Below are 16,777 nucleotides of genomic sequence, written 5' to 3'. Positions count from 1 at the left end.
GCCCTATGGAGGCTAACAAATCTTGAACTGCAAGTCACCCAGCAGCCTTCCCTCTGATTTGGTGGAAATAGTTGAACCCTGGAGGATCTCAAACTATCCCATATTCACAATTCTATGAGATCTGAATCCACATTATGCCAAGTACCTTGATCATGTGAGCTTTCATTACCAGATGGAAAGCAAAAGATTGCCTAACATTGTGCTAGCAAAATTGGCTGAAATTCAGGGTACAATCCCCATAAAGGACACAATGGTCACAACCATACCTCCAAATTTGAGCTAGACCGTGCTCTCTTGCCTACACCTGGTGTTGTATAAAGGTGAAGTATACCTTAAACCCTTTATCGCACCAAGGAGCTCGAAAGAAAATGGGGACCATTATACAAAGCTACGAACCGTTCCAACCTTGAACACCTAAAACTCGACTCTCGCCGAGAATAAGAGACCAACGGAAAATGGTCGCTCCTCTGGACTCGTCAAGACACGGCGGCATTGGGTGCTTATTTTCCATACGCGAGACTCAAATGCAGCTCATTGGTGGGAGAAGGTTTTAAAATAAACCCAGCTATTCAAAAACAAACGCGCGGTTATGCTCAAAGGTTGTATCGTATGTCTTGTTACACATGGGTGGAGCACTCGCCACACCATGTGGTGCCAAGACAAAGCCAACAACTTACTCTTACGGGATACTCAAGGCGCCGATAAATCCATCTACAAACAGGGATCAGCAGTTGTGAAAATTAAAGGTCAAGTTCAGCCAAAACAAATGTCTGTATTATCGGTATGGTTCAGTCCCCCGGAGCTTGATAAGGGTCTCCAGACCTCAGAGAGCGGTTATGCAGACTATTTCCTATACTGCATGGGTCAAAGCCCTATGCTGGGCTCTTATTACTGTTGTAACCCCACCTTTGATGTGGGGGTGGGGAGAGATCTCAGCCACAATCTAGAGGCTTAACAAGGCAGCAGGGGGGGTAAACCATTTTTTTGGGAGGACTTTACCTTTAATTTTGGTTCAACTGTCAATATGCCGATATACTTCCCCTTTAAACATCACGTCCAAGGTAATATGGAAGAGGTCTCCCAGCTCCTATATTCTCCACTCCTTAATTCATAGCTCAGTGGTGCAGCCTCATTTACAACAGGGATCCTGTATTAACCCTATCCCTCCCGCATCCCACCCACCCCTTAACACCAGCAGTAATGGCCCTTTCAATATTTACACGTGCTTGACCCCAACAGGCTCCCTCCCCCCCCCACCCCTCCCTTTACCCCAAAACCCACCCCTTTCTCCCATCCCCTGTCCCCTTTCCCATCTATTCCACCAAAAGCTTCATTTCGCTGGCAAGAAGCTGGTTCATGTTAAAGATGGCTCCCTTGGTCAGAAGCTCCCTCTCCGTGGCAGTGTCAGGATCACTGTCCACAGAGCTAGAACTGGCGCTCATGCTGTCTCCAGCGTCGTGGTGATGAAGTGGAGCAGACACGTCAACTCCTGAGACAGAGGTGCCCCCGGGGAGCTCGGGCTCGCTGGTCTCGCTGGCACTGGACACGACGGAGAGAAGAGACATTCGTCTGGTCAGTCGGCTTGGCAGGAGGGAGATGGCGTAGTCGGCCACCATGGAGGCCACGTCCATGTTGCAGGCTTTGTCGAAGGCGATGAAACCCACGTTGGCGTTTGCCTCGCACACGCAGAAGGAGCCGTCTTCTTTGGTGAGAAGATCAATGCCGCACACATCCATTCCTAGGATGTTAGAGACTTGAATGGCCAGCTGCTTCCCTTGTTCGCTGAGCGTACACATCATTCCGATACCTCCTATTAAATAAAAACACGCGGTGAGGATACAAGGAAAGAAACGGACGAGAATCATTTACTATACAAAAACACAAATACAGCAGAAGATCTCAATTCCAACCGAAGTGCCTCGAGTTCAGCTTTAAAGACACTGCCGCTTCCGGCAAGAAAATACCTGTCAAAAATCCAGTGAGCCAATATCTTTCTGCAGTGAGCTTGCCTCTGCTGCACTGAAATACCAAGCATTGCGATCAACCCTGTCTGAGTTCTCCCCTGCTGGACTACAGAACCCTCCACCCTCTTTCCCCCAGTAGTGGAATACCCGGACAGGAAGTTCTGTGCTGGAGACACTCACTTGATTTTTTGGCAGGATCAACAAGTATTTTCTGTACTTTGTAAGACACAAAACATGTGGTACAGTGCACGTATTACAAATATGCACCAAATGACTTATTATAGCCAGGCATATACCTTACAGGTATATATTAGGGATGCACCGATACTAGTATCGGTGCCGATGCTGAGTATTTGGGCGAGGACTCTTACACACCCAAATGCTCCGATGCCTGGCCCGATACTTCCAGTATCAGAAAGTCGGGCAGCGAGTCATTATGCACCCCCCGGCTTTCTAAGTGGCCAGAAAGCTGGCTTCCTGCTCCCTCGTCGCAAGTGACGAGGGAGCATGGAGCCGGCTTCCTGGCCAATCGGGAAGCCGGGCAACACGTCATTATTATTATTATACAGGATTTATATAGCGCCAATAGTTTGCACAGCGCTTTACTATATAAAGGAAGACATTACAGTCACAATACAATGTAAGACAAGATGGTAAGTACACGGCGCCCAGCTTCCTGATTAGCCAGCTCAATGCTTCCGCGTCAACTGGTGATGAGGGAGCGTGGAGAATGCTTCCCTGCTAATCAGGAAGCCGGGTGGGGAGTCATTACACATTGCCTGGCTTCCTTAATGGGACTTCCGGTATCGGTATTCGATATCAACAAGTACAGGATACAAAATATCAGTACTCGATACCGAAAAACTGGTATCGGTGCATCCAGAGTATGTTTTGTAATCAAAACTTCTCCCATGTGTAATATTGTATACCAATATACCTACAATCTGACCTGAAAATCATTTCAATTTGATCAGATTGGAAATGGACATTTTACAGGAGCAGGAGAGGGGCAATATCTTCTGCTTCGACTCAAATAGTTAAAGCTAAACCCCACCTCTACACATCTATTGGTCTATCACAGAGATTGCCTCACCGGCCCACAAGAATGAGTGGAAGGCAGCAAGGGGTGGGCCAGCCTAATGAGGAAGTGCTGAAGTGTTGCCTGATGAGGACAGCCTCCAATTTGGATGATGCAAAGGATACCAAAAGCTGCTACAGGCATGTGTAGGCACCTCAGCACTTAAAGTGACAGTCTCTTTAAAGGTATCCAAGCAAAGGAGGTGCTGACATTAGATAAACTCTAAAGCCATGCCAGATAACAAGAGACAAGCTTGGCTTAGGTTTACCTGTAAGTAAATACTGTCAACACTGCTAAATGAGCCTGTATGTTATTGCGCTCACTGTACTCCGCCCACACTCACCTAGAGAGCAGTTGCTTTGCATCCTCCCGTCCGTAGAACACCTCAGCATGGTACCGATGACGCGGCCGCCCACGACGATGACTCGGACGTCCCTTCCGTGAGACTCCTTTACGTATTTCTGGAACAAGTATGGGGCTTCGTGACGGATGAGATGGCTCAGGTCTGCTAAATGGTGCTTGTCCCGGGCTAGAAATACAGCTTTACCTGGAATAGATATACACTGGTTAGGCAAAAAAAAAGTATAAAGTAGAAGAAGAAAAAAAAAAAGAAGTACTGATAGGTGCTCAGGTGTCTAAGAAAGACCGTCATAAAACGAATCATAAGTAGTACTTTTCTGGAAGCCAGGGGCAAATGTCCTGCAAAACAAATCTACTGTACAGGTACAGGGAAGAGCTCTCATTGCTACTGAGTAAAACATCTTATGAACTCCTCTGCATCATTACTCTCAAAGCCCAGACGAAGGGGCAGCATGGAATCCCCCCAAACGTGTTTGGTTTTTACTGAAAGGGAAAATATTTGATGGCCACAATCGGTCTGGCTCTTTCCTCTATACCCGTCGCCTCATTAAGGCAAGAGCCACATATAGCCCCTGTGTTCTGGATGGCAGCCCAAAGTCCTACCCAAGTCAAGGCTTGAAAAGATGGTCAGTGAGATTCAGATAATTCTTTTTGGCAGGAGTAGCATGACCAAATGATTCCGTCTAAATGACTGAATCCCATTTTAAAGGATACTTTGGAGGATTTACGCTTGCGCCAGCAATTTGCTTGTTCTATGGTGGATTTTATTAGGGACGGAGGCTCCTTGTCCGAGCACCGTGGAGTTAACACACTGGGCTGTATATAAGGTGTGTAGCGGCTATACTGGACCTAGCTACACCTTAAAGTGACATTAAACCCTCAGATTATTTTAACATAAAATAGTGTAATGTGCGCCTTACTGTAATCCATGGTAGTTTCCCTTCTCTTTGCTGCTCTTCCTTTTAAATCTGTATCTGTTCTCATGCTAGGGGAGAACTTCTGTTTTGCAGCAGACTGCCTTGTCTCTGAAATGGATACATGGCGTCTGTGTGAAGGTTCACAACCTGAGCCAGCACTACAGGAAGAGGCAGTCAGCTGCAAAGGGAAGTTCTCCACCAGCATGAGAAGACATGAGGATTTAAAAGGAAGAGCAGCAAAGAGAAGGGAAACAACCATGGATTACAGTAAGGCGCACATTACAGTATTGGTTTATGTTAAAAAATCTAAAGGTTTAATGTCACTTTAAGTGTTCCCTCAGGAAAGACATTTCAAGTCTTCTGTAAATGGTTATCCACTATAGAAATTCACTGTCAAGCCAATACCTAGTAATGACGGCTCTACACAGCCCGGACATGAAATGAGACGGTCATACTATACTCACCTCTGTGACCCCGGGTGTTCTTCACCACCATGGGAAACTCCAATACTTCAGCCTCGTCAATCATCTTTGAAAAGTTTTCATGACCACCTTAAAGAATACAAAGTCTTTCATTAAATACAAATCATCATTAGCATAAATGTGTGTTAACGCAACTGGTCTATAAAAAAAAAAGGTCCTAAACACAAAGATTTTACTCAATAAAACATTTCACTATCATTTTAAAAAAATGAATTTGGCGCAACATTTCCTAAATCTGCTAATTTCCTTTTCACTAAACCCAAGGAACAACGGTGCCCTAAAACTGGATTTGCACTGTTAACCTCAAAGGATAAGCACACGTTAAGGCTTCATTCACAGAGCTTTGTCTGCTCTATGGGAGGACGCGGCCGTACGCTCAACCTGTCTGCGTCCGAGCACGGGCACCCGCGCAGCTCAGGTGAGCGTACGGCCGCGTCCTCCCATAGAGCAGACAAGGCTGCAGCGTACAATCACACGCAGCACCTGTCCTTCCCGGGAACGGACCGATACGGCCGTGCACACCGCATGGATCTGTACGGGCCGACTCTAAGCTCTGTGAATGAGGCCTAAAAGAGTGCGCTTATCCTTTTTGTCCCCTTCTGGGGAACATCAGTTATTTCTATTTTGACTAGACATACACTTTCAATGTCCAAGTCATCTGAAGCTGTCAAAATATTACATTTTTTTTCAAATTCAACATTGAATCAAAAATGTTCTGTACACACCACCACTGTACTCAAGTGCTTTTCCTATTATAACACTGCACGCTGACCATGTGACTACAGACACCAGTCAGACAATAGTGGAGGTGGCTGGAATGGATGGATCGGTAATGCCAGGAGGAAAAAGTTAAGATTCTGCAATAACGTTCGCCAAAACCTTTGTGATGTCCACCACTCATCTAAAAAGGATTATGTTTTCATATAAGGAAGGGACAAGGTTATACCGAGCATCCGCAACAAAGCAAACAGACTTACCGTAGGAAAAGGTATCGGGTAGGGGTACACCATGGCCAGCCAGCTCCTGGAAGGTCCAGAACTTATTTACACAGTTGAGAATAGCCTGTGGCCTGTTCATCAGCCGGCAGCCCATCTTCTCCAGATGTCTAAGGACGGTGATGTCACTGTCACTTTGCACCCAAGGCGTAGGCACGCGGACGACCACGACCTGCGGGTAGGATGTAACAAATTCTCCATTCACGCGCAGACCTGCAAAGAAGAAAGAGGAAGTTTAATGAGTGTGTCAAGAACAGAGCTTGCATTAAACATGCTTGGCCTGTGCCTAACAGCAGAGTAGGTTCAGAGATAATATACTGTAGATGTTTGTAGACACTTGAACGTCGCACATCAAACAGCTTGGTACGGTTAGTTGGCTCCCCATTTGGGACTATAACAGACTTCACACTTCTGGTGGAAAGAAAACTTTCCACCAGATTTTGGAGGGGGGAATTTGTACCCATTCAGCCAAAAGCATTTGCCCGGTACGGATGTTGGATGAGAAGACCTGGCTGGCAATCAGCATTTTATCCCAAAAGTGATCAGTAGGGTTCAGAGGTCAAGTTCCTCCACACCAAACTCATCCAACCGTGGTTTTATAGAGCTGGCTTTGTGTAAGGGAGAGCCAAGTCATGGTGGAACAGAAAAGGGCCTTCAAACTGAAAGCGTACAATCGTCTAAAACCACGGTTCCCGATTGGTGGGTCGCGACCCAGTGTTCAGTGGATTGCCGCAAGGCTTTCACTTTTCTAGGTGAGACTTCTCAGCCTCCCCCAAGCGCCGCACTGTCAGTTCTTGCGCCAAACAGCCATTTATACGCTGTACGGCACTGAGTGTCAGTTTAAGGTGGGGTGGGGTGTAGCTATGGCTGCGAAGGGAGCTCCATCCACACATGCATTGCCTACAGCTGCTTTGCATTGCTTACAGCTTCTTTGCATGTCCTGTAGAGGTGCCGGAACCAGAGTGCCATCACGTTCTGGCTCCCGGCATCTCTACAGGGCACACAAGGGGGTTGTACAAGCAATGCACGTATGGATGGAGCTCCGTCACAGGACCCCAGGCTGAGGATCCACTCCAGTTCTCATAAGGTGGGGATACTGGGTGGATCTTAAAAAAAGATTTAAATATTTTTTTTTGGGAGTGTATGTGTGTGTGAGATTGTGTCTGTGTCTGTGGGTCTGTCAGTGTTTTTCAGGGCCCATTTACACTAGTACAGTGCATCACACAGTCCTGTGCGATTAACGCACTGTACCATGCAATCGCACCTACCGCGCGTTCTGGTGTGGCAGTTGCATTGACATTTATTTAAATGGCACCCCAAATGCACCTCGTGCCCACAGTTCAATCGCCCGCACCGGAACGCACGGTACTGCAGTGCCGTGCGTTCTATTGCACTGCGACTTGGGTAGTAACTTAATAAGGACAAATGTGGGTCCTGAGGTTACACAAGTTGAGAACCACTGATCTAAAATGTCTTTGCATGCTCTTCACTGGAAGCACCTGAGCTCAGTGTGTCCACATAGCCTTGTTTATATAGTGCAGGATTCAGTATTAACAGTGAATGGTTCCTGGATACGGATCGACTCCACGCTCCGGTTTTCAGATTTTCCAATGGCAGAAGAGCAACTCAAACATTTCCATGAGAAGAGCAAAACTATTTGCAATAGATTTTCTTTTGGACATTTCCTTCTTTCCTTTCAAACAATCTTTTAGGTTCTCATGTCTTTTTTAAACGTACCATCTTAAAATGTTTTTTATCCATGAAGCTCTGCCAATGAAAACAATTGTTAGAAAGCAAAGCAGTCGGCTCCTCTGAATACCACGGGGCAATGACGAGCTTGCAAAACAATTCCGGTTTTGGGGAAATCGAGTTCGCGCGGGGCCCCCGAGGTCAGGCATATGCGTGTGTGCACAGGATTTTGCAGTCAGATGCCACAAGGCTCTGATTAAACTCTCTTGTGAATGGGAAATTCAAGAAGAAAGTGATTGCTAGGTCAGCGCACAAAACAGGAAGCTGCCGTCAGCCTCCTCACAGAATAGAAAACATACCGGCGCATAAACCTCTTCACACACACACGCACGCACATCCATGCAGAGACGCTTTCATAGAAAGAAGCTCCGGCCCTGGGACTAAACCGTCCATTGTTGTGGGCTCAGTGACCTTTGACCCCGGTCTCCTAGTCCTATGTCCCCACTAAGCCTCGCTCTGTAGCCGTGATCGATGAATCCTCGTTTGTCAGTGAGAAATTATAAAAGAATGTTATTGTGTCAAGAGTTTCATGTTGTGGCGGGCTGATCACATGTACATGTCAGTATATTTAGGTAATGTATGTTGTATTACCTGAATATTGTTTACTCTGTTTCTTCACAAAATGGAAAACTTAATAAAAATACTTTGAAAGTAAAAAAGAATGTTATTGTGAATCGTTTCTACATCCAGCGTATTATGAACAAGGAAACAAGCTGAGTTTTAAGGATGGACTCCGGACAATGGATCCAGTTCCGTGCTCAGAAAATTAAAAATGACAAATGTCTTAATCAGCCTCCAATGCTGCACAGCCGAGCTCAGACTGGGAGAGTGGCATCAGTCTAAGCCAATCAGGGCCCTGCTGCTTAGCGCATGCTTACAGGAGGGGGCAGGAGAAGGATGACCTCATCAGTATGCCACTGCTGATTCAATTTCCAATAACTGCCTGGGGCGGGTCCTGGCTTCAATGCTTAAAGTGCACCTTTACCCAGGAAATCATCTTTTCTGCCATGAATACTCCAAGTTTTTTGGCTTCATTTTTTTAATGTCCAGCCCCACCCACCACAAAGGGGCCGGAGGGCTGACTGGCTGTATATCAGGGGCAAGCAGCAAGTGCCCCAAAGAGACAGATAGCCCCTGATGTCAGAGTGGAAGATGAGACACGGGACTTGGTTCGTGGCATTGGACTGTAGCAGGAAGATGCTGGGCAGGTGAGTAAGTTTTCTGAAAACACTGCAAATCAGGTAAGACGGGATAGGGGAAAAGAAAAAACAAACATGGTGGGGAAGGGGGCTTCCAGTTTGCCCCCGCAGCATCCCAGAGGACGATGCAGGCATCCTAAGTTACCTATTGCACCGAGTCTGCATTGCACAAGGTTGGACTCCGACTAGGCCCAAATGAGATTATGCAACGTATGGGCGCCCAGTGCTACAACAAAGCAAACATTTGACAAGTGACCTGTATTTAGCTTACCTATAAATACTAGTACATGCAATGCTTCCTTACAACAGGTTCACATTAAGGAAAATGGAAAAACGACTGACGCAGCAAAGAGAAGCACTCCTTGCATCGAGTAGACAAGGACGAGGCTCCTTCCTGCCTCCACGTCATTTGCACTTTTATGGCTGCCGCAATGCAGCTTCTGGGCGGCTTGCAGCTGACAGGAGAAGTGCTCAGAATGCTGATGGAGGAAAACCTCGTCTGAGCAGAAAAGGGATTGATTAAGGTGAAGGGAGATGGTTCGGATGGGCTGACACAGCCAAAGCGGACACATTAAGAAGGTAATGGACAGGACAGACTCTTCCGCTATAAGACTATGTGCATGTGTCATTCCTCACTGTGAAATCTCTCTGCACCGTCCATCTTGAGACTTTTTTTCCCCAAGCAGTGCAAATAAAAAAAAATGACCATAGATTCAGGGAGGATGGCACATTCCCAATCACCCCCAGGCAATACACTTGGGTGGTGGCTACAGGAACGCTCGCCCAGTGCTTTTGATTAAGAGCATGCAGAGGGGAGGCGTGACGCTGTTCCCATCTCGGAGGTGAATCGTGGAATATCGGTGATAAAATTGAAGCCATTATTGTCTCCAACATCGCATAGGGAAGGTGAAGCCAGACTATCAATGGCTTCTGCAATCCTTTCCGTTATGCCCCTTGTGGATGGCGCCGCTATATCCAAATAGAAATCTCATGTCACCAGCACACCAAGGTCAAATGTCCAAATACGTCTACATGGACGTGTGTGCATCTTGTCGCCAATGGGCAACCTTTCAGGGTCCCACAGTATAGTGGTCATACTATGCCCGATGAAGGGACCCTAAATGGCCCGAAACATTGCCCGTTGGTGACAAGATGCACACACGTCAATAAAGACGTATGTGGACATTTGACCTTGGTGTGCTGGTGACGTTTGCTTTCTACTTAGACCATCAATGGCAATGTGTAAACCAAGGACGCTGCTGCCCTTCCTGCTAAAGCATCATTGCTCTCTGCATAGGTCAGCAGCCTGAAGGTGCGCGAGTTGAGGGCTTAGATGCTGACTTTTGAGGAAGTCTAAATTTGCATATTAGTAACCGCTCTATGTAGTCTGCCCATTCTGGGGGAAAGGAGAGAGCCTGACAGGCTGATGCATTATGAAGATAACATGGTATAAATCCTTGCGGAACAGAATGGTTCACTTTAAGACAACGCCGTCACTATACTGAACATTTTCAGCCAAAATATACCTGCAAGTCGTCATCATCATATATACTTCCCTGCTATCCGAGCCGCCAAACACCGGTCCGTTCAGTGGAAACAATCGCTCTAAGTCCACTGGGAAACTGACAAGTCTGTTAGTATCGCTCTACTGGGTCCCCCCTGCTGGCCTCCGTGTCATTACAAGACACAGTACTGATGTGTAGGTCAGCGAGAGCAGCGGGGATACCCAGGAGATCAACAATCCCAAAAGTCTGGTGTAGGTGCCTAAAGGGAGCGGTGTCGTCTCCCCTATGTCATGTGACCGTACTAAAGCACCGCACATTGGCAGGAGGTCACATACGACCCCATACCAGGAAGCAATGAGGATTTGGAGCTGGCTGTGACTTGGGTAAGGAGTGATGGAGGCGCGAGTATAATTTGTTGGTGTTTTTATATCCATCAAATGTAAAGGAAAAGAGTAAAATATGTGGAGCCACCCATGTAAAAGAAGAATACTTACCTGTTGGGTGAGCAGCGGCTCCAACGTTTGTTTTTTGCAGTGCAAAGGTCGTTATGGTCCTTAATGCCGTCACTACAGTGCACTATAGAGACACGGCAAATGGTGGAGTTAACCACAGGCAACATTGGGGGACACACTTGAAAGTAGGGATGCACCGATACCGGTAATTTGGTAATTTTTTTTTGGTAAATTTTTTTTGTTTGTGTGTAAAGACTCGCCACCCAGCTTCATGATCAACAACAAAGTCTGTCCCCTCTTACCTTGTCCAGCCTGTCACCCCCGGGGCCTCTGCAGCCAGAACGTGGCCTTCCTCCGGTACCCAGCCTGAGCCGCCTGGCCGGCCAATCAGGAAGCCAGGCCCTGCGTCATTACTTGGTGCCCAGCTTCCTGATTGGCCCTCTTCCCGACCAATCAGGAAGCCGGGCAGCACGTCATTACACGATGCCCGGCTTACTGATTGACCGGGAAGTCGGCTCCATGCTCTCTCATCACAGGTAGAGAGCATGGAGTCGCTTCATGGCCAATCAGGAAAACGGGCAGCGTGTAATGACGCGCTGCCCGGCTTCCTGATACCGGAAGTACTCGTGCTAGGCATCGGAGCATTTGGGCGAGTACTCGCCCAAATACACGGTATCGGCACCGATATCGATACTAGTATCGGTGCACCCCTACTTGAAAGCATTGGATAGCAGTGGCAGCCCAGCTCTGCAGGAGAGCAAAGATTAGAGTCACTACTTTCAGGACATTTAGGGGTTATTTCTTTTTACCCCCCATGTCAGGGCCATCATCAAACCCTCCCTAAAAACACACTTCAGTTTTACTCCGATACACAAAAGCGCAGCAAAGGCTTTGTGCAATCATGAACACAAAGTCTCTACATGGCTATAAGTAGCACCAAGGACATCTCTCGAAAAAAAAGAGCCAAAACACTGGATATCAGAGTTCCAGCTTCAGCCAAGAAGCCAACCTTGTGACCCAACATGTGCGGCCTTCAAACAAAATTCTTTGCATTATATAACGAGTCAAGCGGTTACGGAGGAGCACACCAACAGCCGCTGCTCTCAGGAAATGCTGATCGGGTTATGAAGAGGAAGGTCTTGCTGTGCGATTCCTCCTCATTCTTCCGTACACAGATCAGCTGGTAGAACGTTTATACGGAGGGGAAGGGCATGGCTGCCGTACAGCGATGCTGCTAATGCATTTTCCACTCCGTCCTACAACTGGCTGCATTTCAGAATGTAGAGTCTGGACACAGGCTGGCAAAAAAAAATAGGGGGGAGGCAAAGGCGCCTAACATGCTGCGGTTCTGAAAACAATGCCAAGTTCCAGAATGTGTGGGATGCCAAGGTAAACGGCTGACCAACACTGAAAACAACCAACTTACTGATGTAGAACTGCTGGCCATCGCAAAAGCCGCTGAATATACCACAGAGCCAATTTACGAAGGTAACAGGCGTGGAAACAGTGTTTTGGACAGGCTGCTAAACGGTTTGAAGAGTCTCACTAAAAAGTAGGGATGCACCGATACCGATAGTAGTATCGGTGCTGATACCAAGTATTTGGGTGAGTACTCACACAAATGCTCCAATACCTTCCCCAATACTGGAACTTCCGGTCAGAGGATTTCCTCTAGCTGGCAGTGCCGTGAGGGAACATGGAGCCGGCCCCCTGCTGATTGGCCAATCGGGCAGCCGGCCCCCTGCTGATTGGCCAATCGGGCAGCCGGCCCCCTGCTGATTGGCCAATCAGCAGGGGGCCGGCTTCCTGATGGCCGGCTCCATGTTCCCTCGCTGCACTGCCGGCCAGAGGAAACAATTTTCTGACCGGAAGATCCGGTATCAGTATGACCCGGTGCACTCTGCTATGACCTAAAGAATGTAAGTTAAAATGGTTTCCACATCTCTAGGACTGTTGGGGCCATGACTTCTCCAAAACCTGTTTCCCAAATCAAGTGGTTGTTACTGTGAAACCGAAGTGGAAGCTTGTTAAAAGGGACAGTCGAGATATAAACATTGCTTCCTGGAGTTCTATATCCCTTTTGCTAGCAAAGACACTTACCACATCATGGTATTGAAAGGTTTAAACTAGCTCACGGCTCAATAGCAGCTGAGGGCTTGTTGTAAAATGTATCCCTGGGCTGTACAGAAGTCATCAGGGCAGCTAGAAAGCAGCCCAATCACATCTACAGGCAATGGAAGTGGAGCCCGATCCCCTCTGTGGCTCTCCAAGAGAAACAGGTCACCCCATTGCTGGTTGTATTACTGACTGCCCACTTCCGTTGCACTTTCCTTAACATGAAGTCAACAGGGTAGAGTGTGACCCAATTTTATTGACCACAGGAAACTCAAGCATAGATATCTCACCACCACTGGCGTTCCTGAGACATTAAACCATTAGGTGGCTTTGCTGTCCAATGGACTTACCAAGGTTCCCTTGTTCAATGGTCAGGACCACCTCGTCCATAAGGAGGTATCTGAAGTCCAGTTCTTCTTCACAGCATTTAGCTTTGAGGGCTCGTTTTATCTCCTGCTGGGGGTAGTCATCTTTTATTCTTCGGTCTGTCAGGAACCAGATGCGACCGGAGCTGCACATCTTCACGAGCCCTGGTATGCAGAGACGGAGGGTCGCCCTAAGACGCGGTCTGAAAAATATTTTTTAAAAAAAAAAGGCTTTTGATTAAAGCTCAGCACGGAAAACCTAAGAGACCTCAAATACGTATATGTATGCTCTGCTGACGAGGACAGGTTAAAAGGAGGACAGGTTAAAAGGAGGACAGGTTAAAAGGAGGACAGGTTAACCCTGGTTGCTGGTACAGGTCTCAATGCCTACGCTTCTTACCACCCGTCCATTTACAATCAGCCTTGGAGTAGCTATTTCTGGCTCACTGCAATGATCAGTTGAAGGTTGGCCATTCCTAATGGACTTTAATAAAGTGATCTGAATGTGAACGTGCTTGTTGAAGGCACAGAGGTTCTCCATCTTGTATGAAAGCATATGTGGTGAGGATGAGATATGCGGCCAATCTCAATCAGGTAGAATTTAGCTGCATGGGAGGATAGTCTGCGTTGTTACTGTGAGTTCAAAAGATGGAAAGATGCCCCATCACTAGGGATGCACCAATACTAGTATCGGTGCCGATACAAGTATTTGGGCGAGTACTCACCCAAATGCTCCGAAACTTACCACCGATCCCGGAAACTTCCGGTCAGAGGGAGATCTCCCTCTGACCAGCCGTGCCGAGGGAGCATGGAACCGGCTTCCTTTCCAATAAGGAAGCCGGGCGGTGGGTTATGATCCGCCTCCCTGACTGGCTAGGACGCCGGCTTCAAGTGTTAAGCAGATTTGCATCATAACCAACCAGGAAGAAATGCGGCACGTCATGACCCGCCAATCGGCTTCCTGATTGGCCTAGGAACAAGTGAAGCCGGCTTCCTAGCCAACCAGGAAGCTGAGAGGTGTGTCATGGCTTCCTGATTGGCTAGGAAGCCAGCTTCACTTGTTGGTAGGCAGCTTGTCTTCATAGCCAATCGGGAAGCCGGGGCGGCACGTCATGACTCGCATCCCGGCTTCCTGATTGGTCAGGAAGCCACGCTACCTAGAAACGAGTGAAGCCGATGGAGGCGGATAATGGCGGAAACAATGACGTGCCATCCAGCTTCATGATTGGCTAGGAAGCCGGCTTCACTTGTTGCTAGGCAGCATGGCTTCCTGACCAATCAGCACCTCATGATTCACCGCCCGGCTTCTTGATTGCCTGTGAGCCTCAGAGGCTGCCTTGCTTCCTGACCAATCAGGAAGCCGGGCGGCAGGTCATGATCCTCTGCCCAACTTCCTGATAATTGGGGCACACGGCAATGGTATTAGGTATCGGAATACCCCCCCCAAAAAAATTATTTGTAGACTGTTCCTGGAATGATATTGGAAAACGCTTAGTGGTGCCCACTGTAATGCTGAGCTCGGCGCTCTCTATATTCCCCATCAGCAATCACAAGTCACTACACGCTATCCAGTAACATGTAACTCAATCCGTAGATGTTATCCGCCATCGATCACCAAGAATGAAGAAAAAAAATCCTGCTCACGTTCTTTGATCTCTTGTTTTATTCTACTCGCTGATCTACCACCATGGCCACATACTAGGGCCAATTAGGATGGAAGGAGAACATGAAGGACGAGCCCCATCAGTGACATTTTAGGAAGTAAAAGAAGAAATTCTTGCCACAAAGAAACCTTTTGCCTTACCAGCGAAGGCCTAGGCAGGCTACATCACATGGTCTATTCCTACCAAGAGCATTGTGGGGGTTACGCATAATTAAAGTCGGGGCTTTCAGAAGCAGATCCTGTTTGGAAGACTTGCAGTAAGAGGTTGATCAGCCATTGTGCAGTACTACCAAAGCAGGAAAGAGTCCGTATAGGTAAACCGTTACCACTTCCATGAACAGGGATCATCTAATACAATGTATTCAGCTGGCCGTACACAGAGATTTCTCTTGTTCAGGCCAGCAGCCATTCCTTGGCCAACATGCACAATGCAGAACCAGAGGCGGACACTTGTCCTCCATTGTACTTGATGATCTCGGAGAGGAACGTGGTGATCAGACCAGTTGGAGACTGACATGAATAGCGTCAACTAATCGATTTACTAGATGACAATATTGAGAATCGTTGTGAACAATTAGTTGACTCCAATTAGTTGATTCCTCATCCCCGCTCCTCTGTTCTCTCTCACTGGGAGCCGCTGCAGTCTGTGTTCCCTTCGGCGCCCAGCAGGGAGTAGAGACCACTGTGCCTTTGCATGCCCGCTACTGTGCTCCGTTCCTGCCCCCTCTTCTGCCAGCTTTAAGAATCCTGCCCAGCGGCTGGGAGCAATAGCCAGCCTCCTATTGGCTATTTTAATTTGCAATAGCAGGCTGCCTGTTGCACCCGCCCACCGGCTGCTGTCAATCAGCAGAGGAGGACCTGAAAGAACTTTCTCCTTCAGTTCCCTCCTCTGCTGATTGACAGCAGCAGTGGGCGGGTGCAATAGGCAGTCTGCTATTGGCTACTGCCATTTAAAATAGCCCAGAGCAGCCTGGCTATTGCTCCCAGCCGCTGCATGCTGTGTTTACATTCTGCTGACTCAGCAGGCACCTGTCATACCCCAGTGAAGTGGAAATGTGACACTAGGTGTCTAACAGACCCTAATGTCACCTTAGAGAACCTGTAGATCGTTGGGAGGAGCCCTCCGCACACCTCACAGCAGTCCCGGCTAATTTAAGGGATGATGGTGCTCGCAGTGATTAGGTTCACGGATGGCGCCGTGCAAATACAGGAAAAGGCAGAGAATCACCAGCACTCAGTAATCAAGAGCAAATATGTCCTTTTATTGGACAAAAGACGCCTTTTGTCCAATAAAAGGACATATTTGCTCTTGATTACTGAGTGCTGGTGATTCTCTGCCTTTACCTTAGAGAACCTGTCACCAATGGGCTATCACATAAGGGGCTTGTGACCTGATGCAAGCAATGGGCTGGCGCTTGGGAGGAGTTATGCAAATATCAATGTCTTGATCGGGTAGATCTCACTCTAGAGGAGCGGGCTTTCCTTTGCAGGCTGTATTTGCATGCAGACGGCTCTAGGCAACACCAACATGCCATGTTGTGCGATATGATTGACAGTACTGAAAGCCAATGAATGAAAGGGGCAGGCAGCCAGGGACAGTCAGGTTGGGGAGGAAAGCCTAGGTGCTGGACATCCTGCAGCCAGGAAATGAGGTGGGCTTTATAACCAATGACCGAAAGGGATGGGCTGCTAGGGACAGTCAGGCTAGAGACAAAAGGTCTAGATGATGAACGTCCTCCAGCCAGGAAATGAGACGGGCTCTGACTTACTGCAGCTTCTAATGCCCATTATGAGAAGCTCACAGTGTGCAGTGAAATCAGAGGAAGCATTTCAGCCTAGGAGAGGAGCCGGTACAACTATGCAAGACTGAAGGGAAGGCCGGAGTTCTGCTTTAAAGGATCCCCCTTCCCCTCTACAAAAGGGACATTCTTCC

At 47.8% G+C, this 16,777-nt stretch overlaps 1 protein-coding gene across 1 annotated transcript in view; it reads right to left on the bottom strand.

The window, feature by feature from the left end:
• Nucleotides 1–1,299: 1,299 nt before the first annotated feature.
• Nucleotides 1,300–16,777, bottom strand: part of RIMKLB (ribosomal modification protein rimK like family member B) — a 26,061-nt gene continuing 10,583 nt past the window's right edge. Inside the window, exons 2-6 of the mRNA XM_018571347.1 lie at nucleotides 13,167–13,384; nucleotides 5,779–6,009; nucleotides 4,784–4,870; nucleotides 3,386–3,589; nucleotides 1,300–1,810 (exon numbers count right to left, since the gene is read on the bottom strand). Coding sequence (XP_018426849.1) covers nucleotides 1,314–1,810; nucleotides 3,386–3,589; nucleotides 4,784–4,870; nucleotides 5,779–6,009; nucleotides 13,167–13,335 — 1,188 coding nt within the window. The 5' untranslated portion in view covers nucleotides 13,336–13,384 and the 3' untranslated portion in view covers nucleotides 1,300–1,313. The remainder of the gene's footprint in view (nucleotides 1,811–3,385; nucleotides 3,590–4,783; nucleotides 4,871–5,778; nucleotides 6,010–13,166; nucleotides 13,385–16,777) is intronic.

The sequence above is a fragment of the Nanorana parkeri genome, unplaced genomic scaffold (genome assembly GCF_000935625.1).
Source record: "Nanorana parkeri isolate BGI_ZX_2015 unplaced genomic scaffold, ASM93562v1 scaffold1738, whole genome shotgun sequence".
Taxonomy (NCBI): domain Eukaryota; kingdom Metazoa; phylum Chordata; class Amphibia; order Anura; family Dicroglossidae; genus Nanorana; species Nanorana parkeri.
This window is presented reverse-complemented; position numbering and strand designations above follow the sequence as displayed.